Genomic DNA, 16,834 nt, shown 5'->3' on the forward strand with positions numbered 1-16,834 from the left:
ATTTCCTTTCTTTCTTCCTTCCTTCCATCCATCCTCTCTTCCGTTGTCTGTTCAAAAATGTGCTCTCTGAACTGATTCCCTCCTGACTGTCCCTCTCTCTACATTCAGGATTGTGGCTACAGCCTCTCTCAGATGTTACTTTGGTCAACAGTCACAAAAATTCAGCAGAAAATATTTTTTATGCAAGTTGATTATTCATCATCCTGATTTCATGTACACTGGTGTTTGTTTTCCTCCACAACGTCAGCCAATAATCCAATAATATAGTCAACTACTGGATTACAGTGAGTGTACTGCAGCATCTGATTTAATGGAATACAGAGTTCTTGGTTTAGATCTTCATATCACATAATTGAAATAAAATAACATCATTTCAAATTTCTTAAAGAAGTTCATCTTGTTTCTGTGAGGGGATAAAGAAGAGTATAGGTGCACCACACAGCTTTCTCATTTAAGGCTACAAGTCCTGGTTCTTTCATTTTCCAGTTTTATCAGATCTGACCGACCATATGCTTGAAACGAACCAGGACGTATCACGTGTTTTCCGACCATGTCTGAGGGCATAAGTGTTTCTACCTGTCCTCAATAGACACACTGCGAGCTGGGGAGAAAAGCCTGCTGCCATAGCCTCATCCTGGCTGCATTCCACTCATCACAAAAACAATAAGTTATTTGCATCTGTCGTTATCTGTCTTATCTCCACGCAATGAATCGTAGATTGGCCGCAACAGTGCACGCTTTCCGACAGCCTCTCCTTGAAGGCGTTCATGGTGTTGCACTTGGTTGTGCAGATGATAAGTGACAGTGATAATGATGAGTAGTTATCTGCCAACTTTTACACCTCTGCACCGGTGGGCCAACCGCTGAAGTACTCATGCTTGTCTAAGGTTACAAAAATTGTTTGACCCAAAGGAAAAGTGACCATAACAAGATTTCAGACACTGAGGTATCAAATGTTGTTTTTTGTTCATCTCATCATCACTATCTGTTCTTGGAGTTCAAGTCATTTTTAATTTTCTTAATTATTTGACTGCTCTTTCCCCTCTCTCACTTCCTTCCTCTCCTCCTCTTTCCAGCTCCATGCTGTCCCCCCTCTATCAGGACCATGGCGGCTCGGTGGTCTGGCCCCAGACTTCGTCCTGTTCCTCCTCATCTCAGGGCCTCCACCGCCCACTACGCTGCCACCCTCCCCCAATCAGCGGGAGCAGCGTGGGCCCCAACCCCCACCTACTATCATGCTGTCTATGACGTCCGGGTGGAGCAGTACAGAGAAGTGCCCTTTTTAGGTGGAGGCGGTGGCTACGGGGTGCGCTCAAGCCGGGGATCCATATCCCTGGTAACCAGCAGCAATGACCCCACAGTCCCGCTGATACGCCGGAGAGGAGGACTGGTGGACCACCGTGATGTCATCTTGGCCCACCAGGCACACAAGCGGCACAACACACCACAGGCCAGGAGGAAGCAATGGGAGTAAGTACAGTTCACTTTTTACAGAGATAACAATAGAGTTATGAAGGAGGGGAGCTGTGTTTACTCAAGGTTACTCAATAGAGCAGCATGGAAGTCTCCTGGATAATTTGATTATTCTGTACATTTATTTTATGGCCATCAGTTCTAATATTTTATTTTTTGTTGATGTTAAAACTCTTTTCATGTGTACTATTACTTCATCGACCAGCCATTGCTGGCCATCGCTACGGTGAAAAGAGGGGAATAAGCAGTATAGCAAATTCTGTATGCTTGATTATTGTAATCGTCAGCAAAGCTCCACCTCATTGTTGCTGAATTTATTTAACATAGATTAAAAGAGTGAACCGACTTATACTGCTCAAAATCTTATCAGGTTTCTACAAAGTATAATCTTTGGCTTCTGTTGACTTTAAGTGGCGCCCACTGCAAAATTTAAACCTTTGTGATTGTGTCGTTTTCACCAAAATGTTCCTTGGGAGTCATAGTTGATTCTCCACCTATGTTTTTATTAATGCAGGTTTGTGCCTTTGAATTTTTGTTTAAGAACCAGTTTTGTTTTTTAAGGCAAGTTTGGTGCTCATCTTAACTTTCAACACCATTCAAACTTTAGACATGACTTCCAGTCAACTAGCATATGAGTTTATGCTGGAACTTTGGGCACCCAGGATAAGTCGCTCTTTTGGAATGGGAGCATAGTTGGTGAGAGGCAGTCTGATTTGTTCATTTTTGAATGGCCCAAACCCAAACCCAACATAATACTAACCCTGACCTGGTCTGGGGCTGTATTTTCAGCAGTACAGACGGTACTGAATGATCACAGAAACATTATTGGAATACCACAAGCAGCAGTGTGTCTCTGTGATCCTCTCGCTCTTCAGGGATTACACGTTGCTACGTGTTACTTTGATCATGACAGTGACACTAGTCTATACAGCGTAGAGGCCACTACACAGTATAGAACTGAATATTTATAGTGTCCAGTTTTGAGAATATTATAGATCCAAGACGAAACTGACAGTAAGGTGGGACTGAGAGAAAAAGGTGCTATTGCAAATCAGCCCTCTACTTCAGCACCATGGACAGCGCCATGTTCTCACATACACAGCACAGTTGGGCTGCTGATATTTCAGAGCCGTGGTCGGGGCCATAGATTCAAAATTGCACGAACCTCAGTCAGATAAAAGATCAATAAGTCAGACAGACTAGACTAGCATACTCAACTAAACAGCCCCTCTGCCCCTGCACTCTCTCTGCCACTAGGGGATGGGGAGTGGGGGTTGGCAGGTTTCCAAGGGGGATGCATTTTGGTCATTTTGCTAACAAACAGAAATCAAATTGCCTACTGGTGAAAGGTACAAAGGAGAGAACCTGGCCAGGAAACGTAGAGTATCAGATAATCAGCTTGTGTCAGAACATCAAGGAGCGCTTTCCCTCCACCATGTCCATCCCTCTATCTGCCTCTCACCCTCCCACCACCTCCTCCACCTGTTTCCCATAGAGACAATAGTCATTATCCTGCACACCTTATATCTCATATGTGCAAACCTGCTGCAGCTTATCTGTTACCTTCCAAACACAGGACTCTGTGCAGGTTACCTAGAGACCGACGAACAGCCATTAAACATAATTACTATTGTTCAACGCTAATTGCTGTAATCATAGCTGGGATCTAGTAGTCCTAACAAGGTCCCAGTTTATCCCAGCCATAATTATCAAATACAGGGTGTAAACAAAGTCTTCATGGAAAAAGACTTCAACTTAGTCAGTAGCTGCTGCAAAGTAGAGTCATATTACTAGACTGCATGTCAAATAAAAGTATTTGACAGCTATAAAACTGTCTGGCATTCAGCACTTTGACGTGTGAGACATGTGCGCCATATTTTGTAATATGGTTCAGGAAACATTCTTAAAAGACTGTGCTAGTTTATATCAAACAAAAATCGGTCGCATGTTGAAACTCAACAAGGATGTAACGTGGCAGGTTGTTGAGCACTGCTCATTGTAGTTTGAACAAAAATGTGAAGGCGGTGTGTCGAGCTGAAGGACGAAAGGAACAGAAGGAGACAAGTCTACTCCACACATTTTGTGCTGTTAAAAAGCAAAGAAATAGGATGAACCAACACTCTTCAGAAGACCTTTCTAGTACATGTTCTCTGGTGCTTCATGTTTATTTCAGTCCAAGGATGGAGAACAGAGCTAAAATTTCCAACCAGAGGTTTGTCAGATGGTTATTTGGCCCTAAGAATCGGAAGCTACCGGATTTATTCCCAGACCAATACATCGTGTCCAAATAGTGCTCGAGCTTCTAGTACAAAAGTGATTCAAACAGCGAAGAAAATCGATAGCTTTGTCTTCATAGATTTTATGTCTCTGAAAGACAGCTCAGGAGGAGAATGTTTTCTTTAACAACACAAGCTGCATTTGTAGATTTGATTAGCACACACAGCGGAGACTGTTGCCAGATGTCGAGAAAAGTCTTAAAACGACATTTAAGAATTCAGTTTTTGCCTTTCTCAGCTCTGTCATGCAGACTCATACACTAAAATGTCCAAATGTTTTGTTGTTGTTCTTTTTTAACTCTGTTTACATTATGTAGGGAAATCAATGTTGTATTTTAGAGTTACTTAATTGAAACAGGAACCATTGATACCACTTATAGAGAAACCATATTCACAATGTAGTGTATGCACTGTACACAACCCGATACGAAAAGCACTGTGTGGATAAAAAAGTTTGAGGAAGTGTTTCTGAGCCCATATATTAATCTCCTTTATACAATCATGTGTTCACGAAGTGGTGAACCTCGCTCCATCCTTGCTTGTGAACGACTGAGCCTTTCCAGGATGCTCCTTTCATACCCAATCATTATACTATCACCTGTTACCAATCAACCTGTTACCTGTGGAATGTTCCAATCAGGTGTTTTTCGATCATTCCACAACTTTCCCAGTCTTTTGTTGCTCCTGCCCAACTTGTTTGAAATGTGTTGCGTCAAATTTGGAATAAGCAGATATTTACAAAAGTCAATGAAGTTGATGAGGCAAACTGACAAGGAATTGAGGTTGTAGTTGCCACATATATTTCTTAGACAGGAAATGAACTCTTTGTGCAGCATCTCTCAATCAGTCACGGAACACAGAGAGTCTGCAGGTTTTTCTTGCAATCAAACTCTTCAGCAGTTGATTTGACTGACTAACACACCTTCAAACAGAGAAGGGGAAGTAATCAGTGAAATGGAAGTGAGTTGGGCTGCAATGAGAACATGCAGACTGTTCACCCACGACGCCACAGGGTTGACAGCAGCTGTTCTTAAAGTTACCTGAGGTAATTCTCTTACCAGCCACTGACCAAACTGGGCCTTTCCCACCGCAAGTCATGTCTTTGAGCCTACCGAGTCCTGAGATTTGTAACGGAGGCAGTGGGTGGTGACTTATATTGCTTTGTTCTTTATGACAGACAAACAAGCAGAAAGACAGGCTGACAGACAGCTGCTGACCCAGTTGCAGATCAGACCAGGTGTTTCAGGGAAGCCTTGGGGGGCTAAGCTGATTTTTATTAGACATGACAGGTTAAAACCCCTCTTACCCTGTCACGCAGTAGATCCATTGATGGAAAGATTGCTGATAGGTTAGATGGATTTTATTACCCTCTGGTCCTGTGTGACTGTCTGCTTCTTCCCCTTTCTGTCCCTCCCTCTCTTTTAATGCCCCCTCAGTCTCTAAGGTAGTCCATACCAAAGAGTTGATCACACCCAAATGGCACATACTGCAACAAGATCAGTGGTGGCAGCATTTCATCCGTCCTCTGCCATTATCGCCCTCTAACTGTGATTGAGAGCATGTTTACGGCTTCTGCTGGATCACCTGTCTCGCTGTCTCTGGCGTCGGCTCAGTTCAATGAGTTCATTATCGGCAGAACACAGAGATTCCATATGTTGCCAAAAAATGGTGAAATCAATCAAATTGCAAAAGAACATATTAGTTATTAAAAAAAGATGAAATGTGATAACATATATCCCCAGGAAGGAAAGTAGTGTGAAAGCAGCACAAGAAGCAAACAAAAAAAAAACATATAAAGTTAATAAATAATGGTAACATAATATATAATAATAATGAGGTAATTGACTGACATGAAATGATTAACTATAACCAGTTATTACACATTAAGACAAGTGTAGTAAGCCTGTGATATGATGGCAATAGTATGAAATGATAATAATTGCAGTGTTGTGAATGTGACTGTAGAGGTGTGAGCTTTCATAACTCAGTGCAAAGACTGCAGAAACCCAGCACAATGTCTTCACCATCAGTAAAAATCCATCTGAAACAGGGGAAATAAAAAGCAACCAGAGTGCTCTGTTCACACTTCATGTTGTTTTGTGCTGTACCCTGTGGACAAGTATGTGTAAATCAGGGTGACAGGCCCTGCCTCATAAACTGGAGACTGGGGAGGCTGTTAGAGTGAGGATATGTTTCGAGACTGTCCTGACCAGGAAAATGAAAGCACTGTTTTATTCTGTTGTACATTGAACGTTGTTCATTTTATCAACTACTTCAGGGTTAAGGAACACAAGACTAAGAGTGTAGAACCATGTTAGTGGCTCTGAGAGACTTAAGCACAGCAGTGCTTTGAGCTAATGTCAGTTTAGACTTTTTGCATGCAAGCATTTGCTTATCAGCACCACAATACAGCTAAAGCCAATAAGAATGTCATTAGCTTTGCAGGTGTTTTGCACTCATAACTCTAATGTCATGGTGATCCACTTAAAACCAGGAATTTGAGCATCATGGTGGTGCTGGGTCTAAAGTCAGCGGACCACCAAAGTCATTGGGATACATCATCTGAGTACCATAAATATCTGCACAAAAGTTTGTGCTTAGCAGATGTTAAGATATTTCACAGGTTAAATGGGAAACTTGACCTGCTGCTGGCACTAGAGGACAAGTCAGTGGATCACTGAGATCTGTAGGAATCATCCACTGGCGACCATGAATGTTGCTGAGGCAAGTGGATTATTGAGCAACAGACCAATGTCGCCATCCGTGGAGTGGTGTATAACATGGCTGAAATAAAAAAACTTTGCTAGTTTTAGCAACTTATTAAAGGGAAAATATCAAGCTTTGTATTTCTTTATACACTCTTGTTTTGAGTATTGAACTAACTATTATTTATTGATATATTCGATTATGTTTCTGACTCGTCTGATTACTACATTTTGCCAGTTTTGGGGCTCTATAAGAACAGAACAACAAATTTCTAAAGCCGGTCTTGAAGGTCAGACCGGACACTGTCCTGGTCGTGCTCGTATTTCTTGAACCTCCTTGTTGTCACTCGCAGTCACTTACTGTAGATGTGTGTTTAGGCTGTGACATTCTTAAAGGTCATGGTAAGCTGAGAGAGCCTGTGGTTTGGAAAACATGAGAGCAAAAACAGGCAGTGTTAAAAGGATAGCGCTGCAGCTGTCTTGCTGTCTTGCCGTCCAGTTGCACACACTTTCTCTCTACCTCAGCCAGCAACCAATAGGATTACACAGCTTCTGACTCTATCGGCGACGCAATTAATAAGCTGCGCAATGAGACAAGGAGTTAGACTTACGTTGCACTAGAGGGGATATGTAGCCTACAACTCCTTGGTTGGAATTTATTGAAGTTGTGTGTGTTCCTTAAAGCTGTAAGTCACCTCCACTGAAGGTTTATCTAGAGTTTTGTTACGTTGCTATGGTTTGCTTGTGGGTAGATTTGCATACCATGGCTTTACCACGTGTTACATTGTTGCTATGTTGTATCATTATTTCTCGCAGTTATAGTGTTCATTAGTGTGTTACTGTCACCGTGTTCATTTGTTAGAGGAAGTGTCGTGGTGTGAAGCCTGCAGAGAAGTAGGTTAAACTTGCACCGTACAGGCACCACTTTAGCCCAGTAGAGGGTGGTGTTGACTGACATGAAGAAGTGTCCACATTATCCCTTGCAGAAGCACATATCAGCTTCAGCTAAAGTGTGTTAACAGTGTGGCATAGATTAATAAAGTGTTCTTCAGTGGCATCCCTTGGTGTTTCTAACCGGATACGTGCAGTGGGACACTCTCCTAACCTCCTGATACTGGGACAGTGATAAGTTCCTCAATTCACTAGAATGGCAGGGTCACCGCCTCACGTACTCACCTGGAAACACGCTGAAGCAAGAGATGATGTTTTTGTCTATTTCACGACGATGCAAAAACAAGCCGGCCGCTGCATTTTTCTTGCTGAAATAAACATCGCATCAATCTGCCATTCCCTGGCTGACATTGCGATTTAGAAGTGAAAGTGCCTGTAGGTCTGTTTGTTTTTGGGATGATGTGATGTCATTGAAGTGAGACAGATCTCATTAAAACACTGAGAGTCAAACAACGAAAAGCCCTCCAGCCAGAACAAACCTGTAACCAGAAGATTAATTCATTATTTTCAGCGTGAGGAATCACTCTCCCGACCTGCTTCACTTAAAAAACTCCTCTGACCAATGACAACACAATTAACAAACAAAACAGCAATAACAATTAACATGGACAAGTTGGAAAATACGGCTCAAGTAGTACCAAAAATCATCAAAGCAAAACCTTCTTCTTTCCATGTTTCTTTCAGACTTTTATCCCTCCACCCTGTCTGTCTCCCTCCTCCTCTTTCTCCTCAGAGGGAGGTGGCAGCCGTTTGCAGTGCCCTCACGCTACAGCTACAACTTCTTGCCAAAAGCTATCACCCCCACAAACCACACTGTACGTGTGTGTGTGTGTGTGTGTGTGTGTGTGTGCGTGTGTTTGTGTCTGTAAATGTGTGTGTGTGTGAGATGATCAGATGAAAGACACTCTCTCTTTTTCCTTCATTTCAGGTGCATAATAAACATTACATAAATAATTTTTGTCCCCTTCGTAGCCTGTCAGACCTGCGTCCACCAGTGGTCCTCAGAGGGCGGAGACACAGAGAGTTTAGCTTGTTTGTCATTCCGAACTCATTTTGGGGTGACTCCTGTTCTGTTTTCACCGTTCCATCAAGAGACTGACTATAAGCATCGAAGTGACGGTTGTGACCCTTTGATACATCTACATGCACACAAGCAATCATCTTACATGGAGAAGTCAAGTCACACAGGAAATGTGACATTTACAGGCCTTTAGGACCTGGTTGCTGTACTTGGATGGTGAGAAAATTGCCTTTATGATTTAATAAAGTATAAAAATCTACAAAAGAATGTTTCAGCCATTGATTTGCTCTTGGGAAACAAGAGTGCCAATTCTAACAGTCTATTGCCACGTTGGTGTTATTTTCCTACCTTTGTCCATGATTTTTAGCATTTTGATCAAATTGTACTAACAAAGCTACTTGTTGACATCACAGCACAGCGACATCAGAGGCTACACACAGACAAGTGATCCGGTTGTAAATAAGTAAACAGGTCAACATCCAATGACAGCGAAGTCTGAAGATTTGGCTCTGCCTCATACCGACATGCTGGGTTTGTACTGGGAAAACCCTCATTGCTCTTAACTGCATCACTGAATTTTTACTATGTTGCTCACCAGTGAAGGAGAGTAATTCCTGACTGTTAGACTTTAGCCCACATCTGATTGTATATGTAACTCTGCAAACTAGTAACGGTTAAAAAAAAGTGGTAGATTTTTCTTTTTTTATCAACAGCAACAAACATTTTCTCACCAAAAAAGCAAACTTCATGCACTCATGTATAAGAGCAATGTGGAACCCATGACAAATACCCTCTATTAGTTGTTTGTGCATGAGACAATATTTAAAGAATGACTTATTTCGACTTCGCCAGGGTTCAAACAGAGTAGGAGACCCCACCTTCTTTTATGTTTGGAAATTTCAGCTATTTTTGTCATTAGGAGCTGGTCAGTCTCTCTAATTCAGTCTCAGAATTAGCACCAAATTAGCTCGAAGGAACATTTCCTGTTTCTCTACACAAAGTTGTGAGTCCACCCACCCCGACCACCTTCCTGACGTCCTAACGCTTGCCAGACTTGGCAAAGCCACATCACTGTTAAATGTTTTGGAGACAGGGTTGTGTGCGTGTCAGTTTTTTTTTATTATAATAAAGGAGGGAAAAAGAAAAGTGTCCCTCCCCTCCTCCCTGAGGCTCTGTCTCTCCCTCAGTGACTGTCTTTCTGCTGTGTTGTATTAGTGCCAGCATCACTCAGTTTGTTTTGCTGGCTTGGCGACACCACTCTGCTGCCAGCTGCACTTCTGACTGGAGAGTGCACATCATTCGTTTTAATATTTATCCTCCGTCTCCATGTCTCTCCTTCCACCTACCCATTCCATTCAGGCCTCTCCTTTCCTCCTATACCTCTTCAGCTCCCTCTCCTCTTGACTCTTCCGGTCTTTCCTTTTACCACCCATTCATGCCTTGCCTCCTTCCTTTCCTCTTTACTTTTTTTTTTCTCCTCCCACTTCTCTCCCTCCCTTGTCTACTCTTCTGTCTGAGAATTAGTTTTCTTATTGGCAGTAGCTGATTGCATGCATTTTCTCTACAATATCAACTCTTGCAATGCAATACCAGCTTGCAGCAACCTATGCATGGTTAAACTTTTTATTGTGTTTTGGCACTGACAGCATGAGGTTAAGTTTGGGGAGAGATAATTGTCTTGGTGTCATATGGAAAAGCGACTAATCACAAGTAGCACAAGCATTAAGAAGTTACCTTTTAACATTTTAGTGATTTTTCTCTAAACTTATTGCTTTTGTAGCCTAAACCTCGCAGTTTATGAACACTGGTCTCCGGCTTCAATGTCTGCCACCATGCACACTAAGCAAGAGTAAGTTAGATTTATAAAGAAAAAAAAACACGCCTTCCTCCAAAAACCACTCCCAGGAAACACCTGACACGAGAGAGGAGAGGATGAGTGATTAGACTGTTCTTTTAATAAATACATAAATAACCAATAGAAACACAGGCAAAATAACTGTTACGAATGCTCTCTGCTGTGGTTTTGTGCTGTGTGCTACTGTGTTAGCTGCTGAACGAGAGTCTGTCGGCTCAGGTGGGGCCAACTGGAGCGCAGGGCGTCACTGTCATCGCTATCCAGCTACCTCACGTCTCATTCACATGTCAGGAAACACTTCAAGTGTTCATAATGAATGTAAACAACGAACCTGGCTATGGGATGCACAGCCGTCAAGATAGCTCGTTAGCATTGGGAGATGTTCTCGTACGACTAGCTCAATATAGCATTGGCAGTATATCTGCTGAGCCTTGTGGAAGACTCCGGTCATGTGCAGTGAGGTCACGGGTAGAGCGCGTGCAGGTCGGTCGGTCCACAGGTAGACAGGCAGGCAATCATGTCATCTGAAAGGAATAAATTGATGTGATTATCACAGGCCTGCAACAGCCACAGATCCCAGATTTGTTTTCTTTGTTTCTGTCAGAGCATTTGATTTATTGATTGCTTTACCTTCTCTAACTTGGATAAGATGTTGTCAGTGAACATAACACAGGAAGCCATTGTGTTGCCCATCAAAAGGTAGCTGGCAAATCAAAGCAGCAGTATGTAAACGTGGTCTGGAGGAGACGGGCTTGATGTTTGTTTCAGTTCAAATGAAGCACTGTAAAGCTCTAACCCCCAGGAGTTACAGTTTTGTAGTTCTAACCTTTAATTCATGAGAAGGGTGTGTTGTATTTATCTTTGAAACTGAAGGTTGAATCCTTAATTTTCCCCTTTGATTTAAACACTTGGTGCACATATTATATATCACCATGTTCAGCTGCTCCTGCTGGTCTCCTGGTTTGATGTCACATGTGGTGTTTGTCCTTACTGACCTTGTCCCAGTGAGGTTTTGCCTTGGTTTAACAGCGTTGCAACACTTTGCTTCTGAGAGAGGACAGTTATTGGTACAATAGCTGAGGGGTTGCCTTTTTGGAAAATTTAAACAAAGGTAGTTTCAAATATTGTTGTTTGTCTGGTGAGGACAGTGTCTGATTATTAGGCTTACTTCACAGGAGCCTTCATCTCTCTGTCATTTATCCCTTTCATCCAAATCCTCGGTGACTCACCCTACTTCCTTTCCTTTATTTCACCTCGAACTGCCCACCTTCACAGACACGCACACACACACACACGCACACACGCCTCACCAGCCAGTCAGTTTGATCAAAGGTCTGATGGTTCTGTGACTGACAACCACTCAGGCCGACACACACACACACACACACACACACACACACACACACACACACACACACACACGCACACACAGGACCAAAGCCCAGTGTGAGGAGGAAGCGCACCAGTCCTCATGTGGGAAACTGCTGCCCTCTTGTGTTCATGCTGATAAGTGATCTTTTTAGCTGTGATATGTGTTTGATTTTCTGTGTTCAAGAGAATAAATCAGAGTTCTCTCCTTCTCTCTCTGTGTGTGTGTGTTTGTGTTTGTGCGTGTGTGTGTGTGTGTAACAGCAAGGTGATATGGGACTAAGTGCGTCATGCTGACACACACTGTGACGCAGGTGGGCTCCGTGCCCACACATGCACACACACACTGGACTTGATTTAAGGATTGGAAAACTAATTTCAAGGGTTTGGAGCTCCATTGCTGTGCTGTGTGTAGGATGTTTTGAATGGTGTGGCCAAGGTGGGGCTCATTGACACAAAGTTGGCAGAATGGGAAGAACACAAAAACCGATTACTATATACAACTTGGAAGTGTCAGAGCATCATGTCCCCATGGTTACCTCCACGACAGACCTTGTTGTCATACTGTTTAAAATGAGCTCTTTTTCTGAGTAATGATTCGGAGTGGATTGTTAACAAGTGTCGAAGTGGTTAAATAGCTAATAGTGTTTTTATTACAGAGGAGTTGTAGTTATACTTTAAATCTGAGTCATATATTAAAACTGGTGGCAGCTGGTGCTCTTTTTAATTTTTTCGCCTCCATCATATGCTGTATAGCAGGTAGTGGCTTTGCAGACATTTTTCCACTGCTTTGCTGACACGTCTGTAGTTCTTTCACCAAATGGGAGAAAAGTAGCTGTCACTAAGTGGGTGCCGTGAATGATTTTTTTGAGCTTAGCTGCTTGTCTTTATGGCAAAAGTGGAATAGTGTGTCATTTCTGTGGCGTAAGATTAGTTTCTTCTTAACAGTTTTGGTGGTCATGTTATGGGAGTGTTTTATTTTATCTCTGTGCATTTTTAATCTGTTACATCTCGAAAGTTGTGCATTCATTAACTTAGGGAGTGCTGATTCTGCAGCCAGAATTGGAATAGATTGACATGATGCTACTTCTGCCATGAGAAACATATTGGTGGGCCACCTTGTTTAAACATGAACATCCAGGCTAAAAAACTTCATGCCCTTTTGCTTCAGAAGAGCTCTCTGCGATTAGAGAAACTGTACCAAAAACTTCAAGTCATCAAGGGGAGAGATGGGATATTAAAGGACAGATGGAGGGAAAAGGACACAGGAAATGAGTGAAAGTGAAGACAGAACAATTCAAGACGAGGGATGAAGGACTTGAAGGAAAATAACGAGAGGAGAAGGAGGTCAAATATGGGACTGAGCTTTGATGATAAGGAGTGAGGCAGTGATGGAGGGTGGAGATTGAGGACAGAGAAACGTCAGTCAGGAGAAAAGCCAGTGGTAATTATGGTTCTGTGAGAGCAATCAGTGCTTCAGCATGTGCGTAAGAAGAAGAGAAAGGCCAAGTGCACAATTGACCTACATTTTATTTTTTAAGCATTGCGATGGTGCACACATTCATGCAAACACTAACAGCCTCTGATACTAACTGATGATTTTTAGGTTGATGACAGGAGAAAGACAATTAATAGCTGCAGTAGATTGTGTCACCACGAGGTGCCAGCAGACACAAATACATGCAGGTCTTCACTAATTTTCTTTACCATTAAGGACTACTTTCAGCAATGTGTTCTGGGCCACTGTAGAAACATTGTGATGCAACATGGTGACTGCACCACCGTGATGACTCCATGGAAGAAGACTCCCTCTGTAGACATAAAGAGCTCATTCTCAGGTAACAAAAAGACAAAGATTCTAGTTTCAGGTGGTTATACACCAATGAAAACATGAATATTGTATAACATTCTGCCATATTCTGCAAATAGACCCTACTAAATCCTGCCCATTGGTCCTTTAAGTAAAAGCAGTAATAGCACAGTGTAGAAATACCCTCTTACAAGTAAAAGTCCCATAAGTACAAAAGAAGTTGCACCAAAATATACTTAAAGTACCAAAAGTACATGCACACCTTATGCAAATGAAATATATGCCATTATTGGGTTACAAGTATTGATGCGTTGATCTGATTATCACTTAAATATTGCAGCTGGTAAAGTTTAGGCTAATTTTAGTTACTTTCTACACTGCTGGGTAGCTGAATATCTACCCAGGGATCATTTAAGTCAATAAAATCTTAACCTTACATATAACCACCACACATAACCTTATCATATATTTTCTGCTATTATTTTTATTATAAGCATAAGTATATAAAGTAACTAGTGTGCAGAAATACAGAAATAGGTAGGCTGCACTTACCTGCAGTACCACATATGGCCACAGAGTGTCAGTAGAGGACTGCCCAGATGAATCAGTCATGCTACCAAAGCTCCACCACACTGCTACCATCATGCTATGGTGTCTTCATGTTTTTTTGGGACAAACGTGTAAACAACAAACAATAGACTCTTGGACCTTGTTTAAAGCCAACAGCATGCCATGAGTCACATTTTCTCTAGTCGGTGTTCCTGTTGTTCTCAACAGACATTTAATAAGTGCTTCATTTGCTTTACAACTTGTGTTACAAAGTCGGCCACAAAGAAGGTTTCACAAAAAGGAGTTTTCACCAACAGTCCAAGGTACATAAATCTCATATGCAAAACACATTTAAAGTTGGCTAGAGGAAAGATTTCAGATGAAAATATGTGTGAGGGGATAAATGTGAGAAATGAGAAACTGCAAAGCATTTCTGGAGAAAAAGCCTGACTGCTCAGCAAATTCCTTTCCTGGATAAGTAGAAGGTTTAGAAATCATTGATTCGTCCTTTATTTTAATGAGGAGAAATCCACTGGGAGCGTGTTTGTTCTCTCTGAGGAGTGAACTGTGCACAAAGACAGCAGTTTAAACAAATATCCTTTGCCAAAGCCACGCATAGGGAAATACATGTTCTTCATGCATTAATACACACCCTCATACTTTATAAATAAACACTTAACCCCTACCATCCCACAACATTCTCCACACCTGCTGTCAGAGAAGCACTGACACACAATCACAGGTTTGATCGTGACATTTATGTCCAATGATGGTGATTTTCTTAAGAAGACAACAGCCTCTTGAGATCTGGTGAAAAGTATGAGTACCGTGCTATGCAACAAATTCCTATTTCCACAGTGGAGGGGCTGTAAATCAAGCCATGGGCTCTGAGGTGGAGGATTTTGGGTTGTAGCCCAGCAGGAGGGGGTATTTGGCTGCTGCTTCATCTACACCATTTCTAATAGACTCCATTCACATTTTGGCTTGCGCAAGCAGGTTTGCATTTTCAGCGATTTTTCTCCTCTATACTGGGAGTTTATATGTGCTTTCAAATTAAAGTGCAACACCTGAATGATAGAAAATGCTATTTATTCTGCAGCCTCAGTCAGAAGCTAGTAATGTTTTTGCATCGTTCAAACGAATCTTGACAAATATTTTGTAGGCATCTGGGGCGTTTGAGTCTGAAATGCTTATTGCTGAAGCTGGGTGTGTTCGTTTTGTTGTGTCAGCCTGGACGTCCGGCAACAGCAGTGCCCAAAACAGTCAGGCCATCAATTAGCTAATAGTCTTAGTCACAGCTATCTTCCTGTAATGACACAGCCATTTCTTTGTTTGGAGGGAAGGCCTCGTTGGATGGTGGGGTTTTTGGGGTTGGGCTGCACAGCATGCTGATAATGGCGGTGGTGGAGATTTGGAAAGCCTCTTTTTCTCACTGGCATTGCAAATAAAAGTAATTAGTAGAGTGCAATTCACCATGTAAAGCAGCAACGTTTCTGCCTTCGTAGAGGTTCACTACACATTTATTCTTTGTCCTTCTGGGATTAATTATCTTACGAAACAACATGTGACTGTATTGTTGCTTAACTGGTGAGTTTGGAATTCAACATGTTGGACGGTTGGATGGTTTAAGCATGATAGTAATCGCGCAGTGAAACACGTTGGTGGCCGAGACACAAAAAACAGACGATAAGTCTTACTGGCAAAGATCGTCCAAAAAAATCCAGGTTGACAAAATTATACTTTAGTTTTTTTTTTAAAGATTAATACAATGCAACACAGTGAAAAACTTTCTGTAGTAACACAGTTGTGTTCCAGCCGTGACCAAACTATCCTCAGTAGCCTGCAGGGGGTGCTGAAATTACTGGTCCACACTGGTTGACGTAACCGGCGTCCACTACTTCCTGTTAACCATCGAACAAGTTGCCACAATTAAATAGATTAATGATCACTGCCTTCCCAAACAAGCCTTTTTTCTTTTTTTTTAATCTGATGTTCCTACTGGCGGGATGACATTGTGTCAGAACTGTAACACATGACAGTGCTGAAGTCGACATCATTCTGCATGTGAAGTCATGTAATAATTAAAACACGTTTGAGTGGAGAGGGACGCACACAGTAAGAAAAGCACAGGTGTAAATACAGAGTGACGAGTATTTGAATTCCTATGGGTGGAGTTGAATGAATACATTGTTTTTCCATGTGGAAGCCAAACCAGGGTGTTAATTTTCTGTCAGGTCTGTTTGGCGACTAAAACTACTGGGTTAGGTTAGCAAAAGTGGTTGTGGTTACAGCATCAGAGTGTAATCTCTCAAAGTGCAGTCCTTGTGATAAAGTCTCACGCCCCATCCTCCTCCCTGTGAGGGCTTTTATAGCACCACACATCACACCACTTCTGCCTTCACTTCTCAGAGAAAAGAATCATTATTCACACAGCACAAGAGGTCACTTATCGAGACGAGCGTAACCATAGTGGGTCATTTGACATTTGAATAAATGAGTGATGCCTGTGATAAATGACCCCAACGCCTGCCAGTGATGATGCAAAGCTATGAGGAGTCATAAGTGTCCGAAATCTGAGTTTACTGCTCCCTGTGGAGTGAACTAGAGTGTTTTATGACGGGAATAACGAATGAGTGAACAAGGGAGTGCTCCCTCCTCATTGGTTCAAGGGTGACTGCATCATTTGTGGTAAACGACATTCTGTTTTTCTTAAGAGCTCTTTACACTCTTACTCCCCCTGCCTCTCTCTCCAGCTGTCACTCAGGGTCGCCCGCTCTCTGTGATTGGCCGGCTGCCAGCCACTCCCGTTTAGTGAGGGCACCGCCT

At 42.2% G+C, this 16,834-nt stretch overlaps 1 protein-coding gene across 1 annotated transcript in view; it reads left to right on the forward strand.

Annotated features, from left to right (window-relative positions):
• Positions 1-1,077: 1,077 nt before the first annotated feature.
• Positions 1,078-16,834, forward strand: part of cacna1ab (calcium channel, voltage-dependent, P/Q type, alpha 1A subunit, b) — a 153,011-nt gene continuing 137,254 nt past the window's right edge. Inside the window, 2 exon segments of the mRNA XM_041933435.1 lie at positions 1,078-1,221; positions 1,223-1,470. Coding sequence (XP_041789369.1) covers positions 1,081-1,221; positions 1,223-1,470 — 389 coding nt within the window. The 5' untranslated portion in view covers positions 1,078-1,080.

Source organism: Chelmon rostratus, chromosome 3, assembly GCF_017976325.1.
Source record: "Chelmon rostratus isolate fCheRos1 chromosome 3, fCheRos1.pri, whole genome shotgun sequence".
NCBI classification, from domain to species: domain Eukaryota; kingdom Metazoa; phylum Chordata; class Actinopteri; order Chaetodontiformes; family Chaetodontidae; genus Chelmon; species Chelmon rostratus.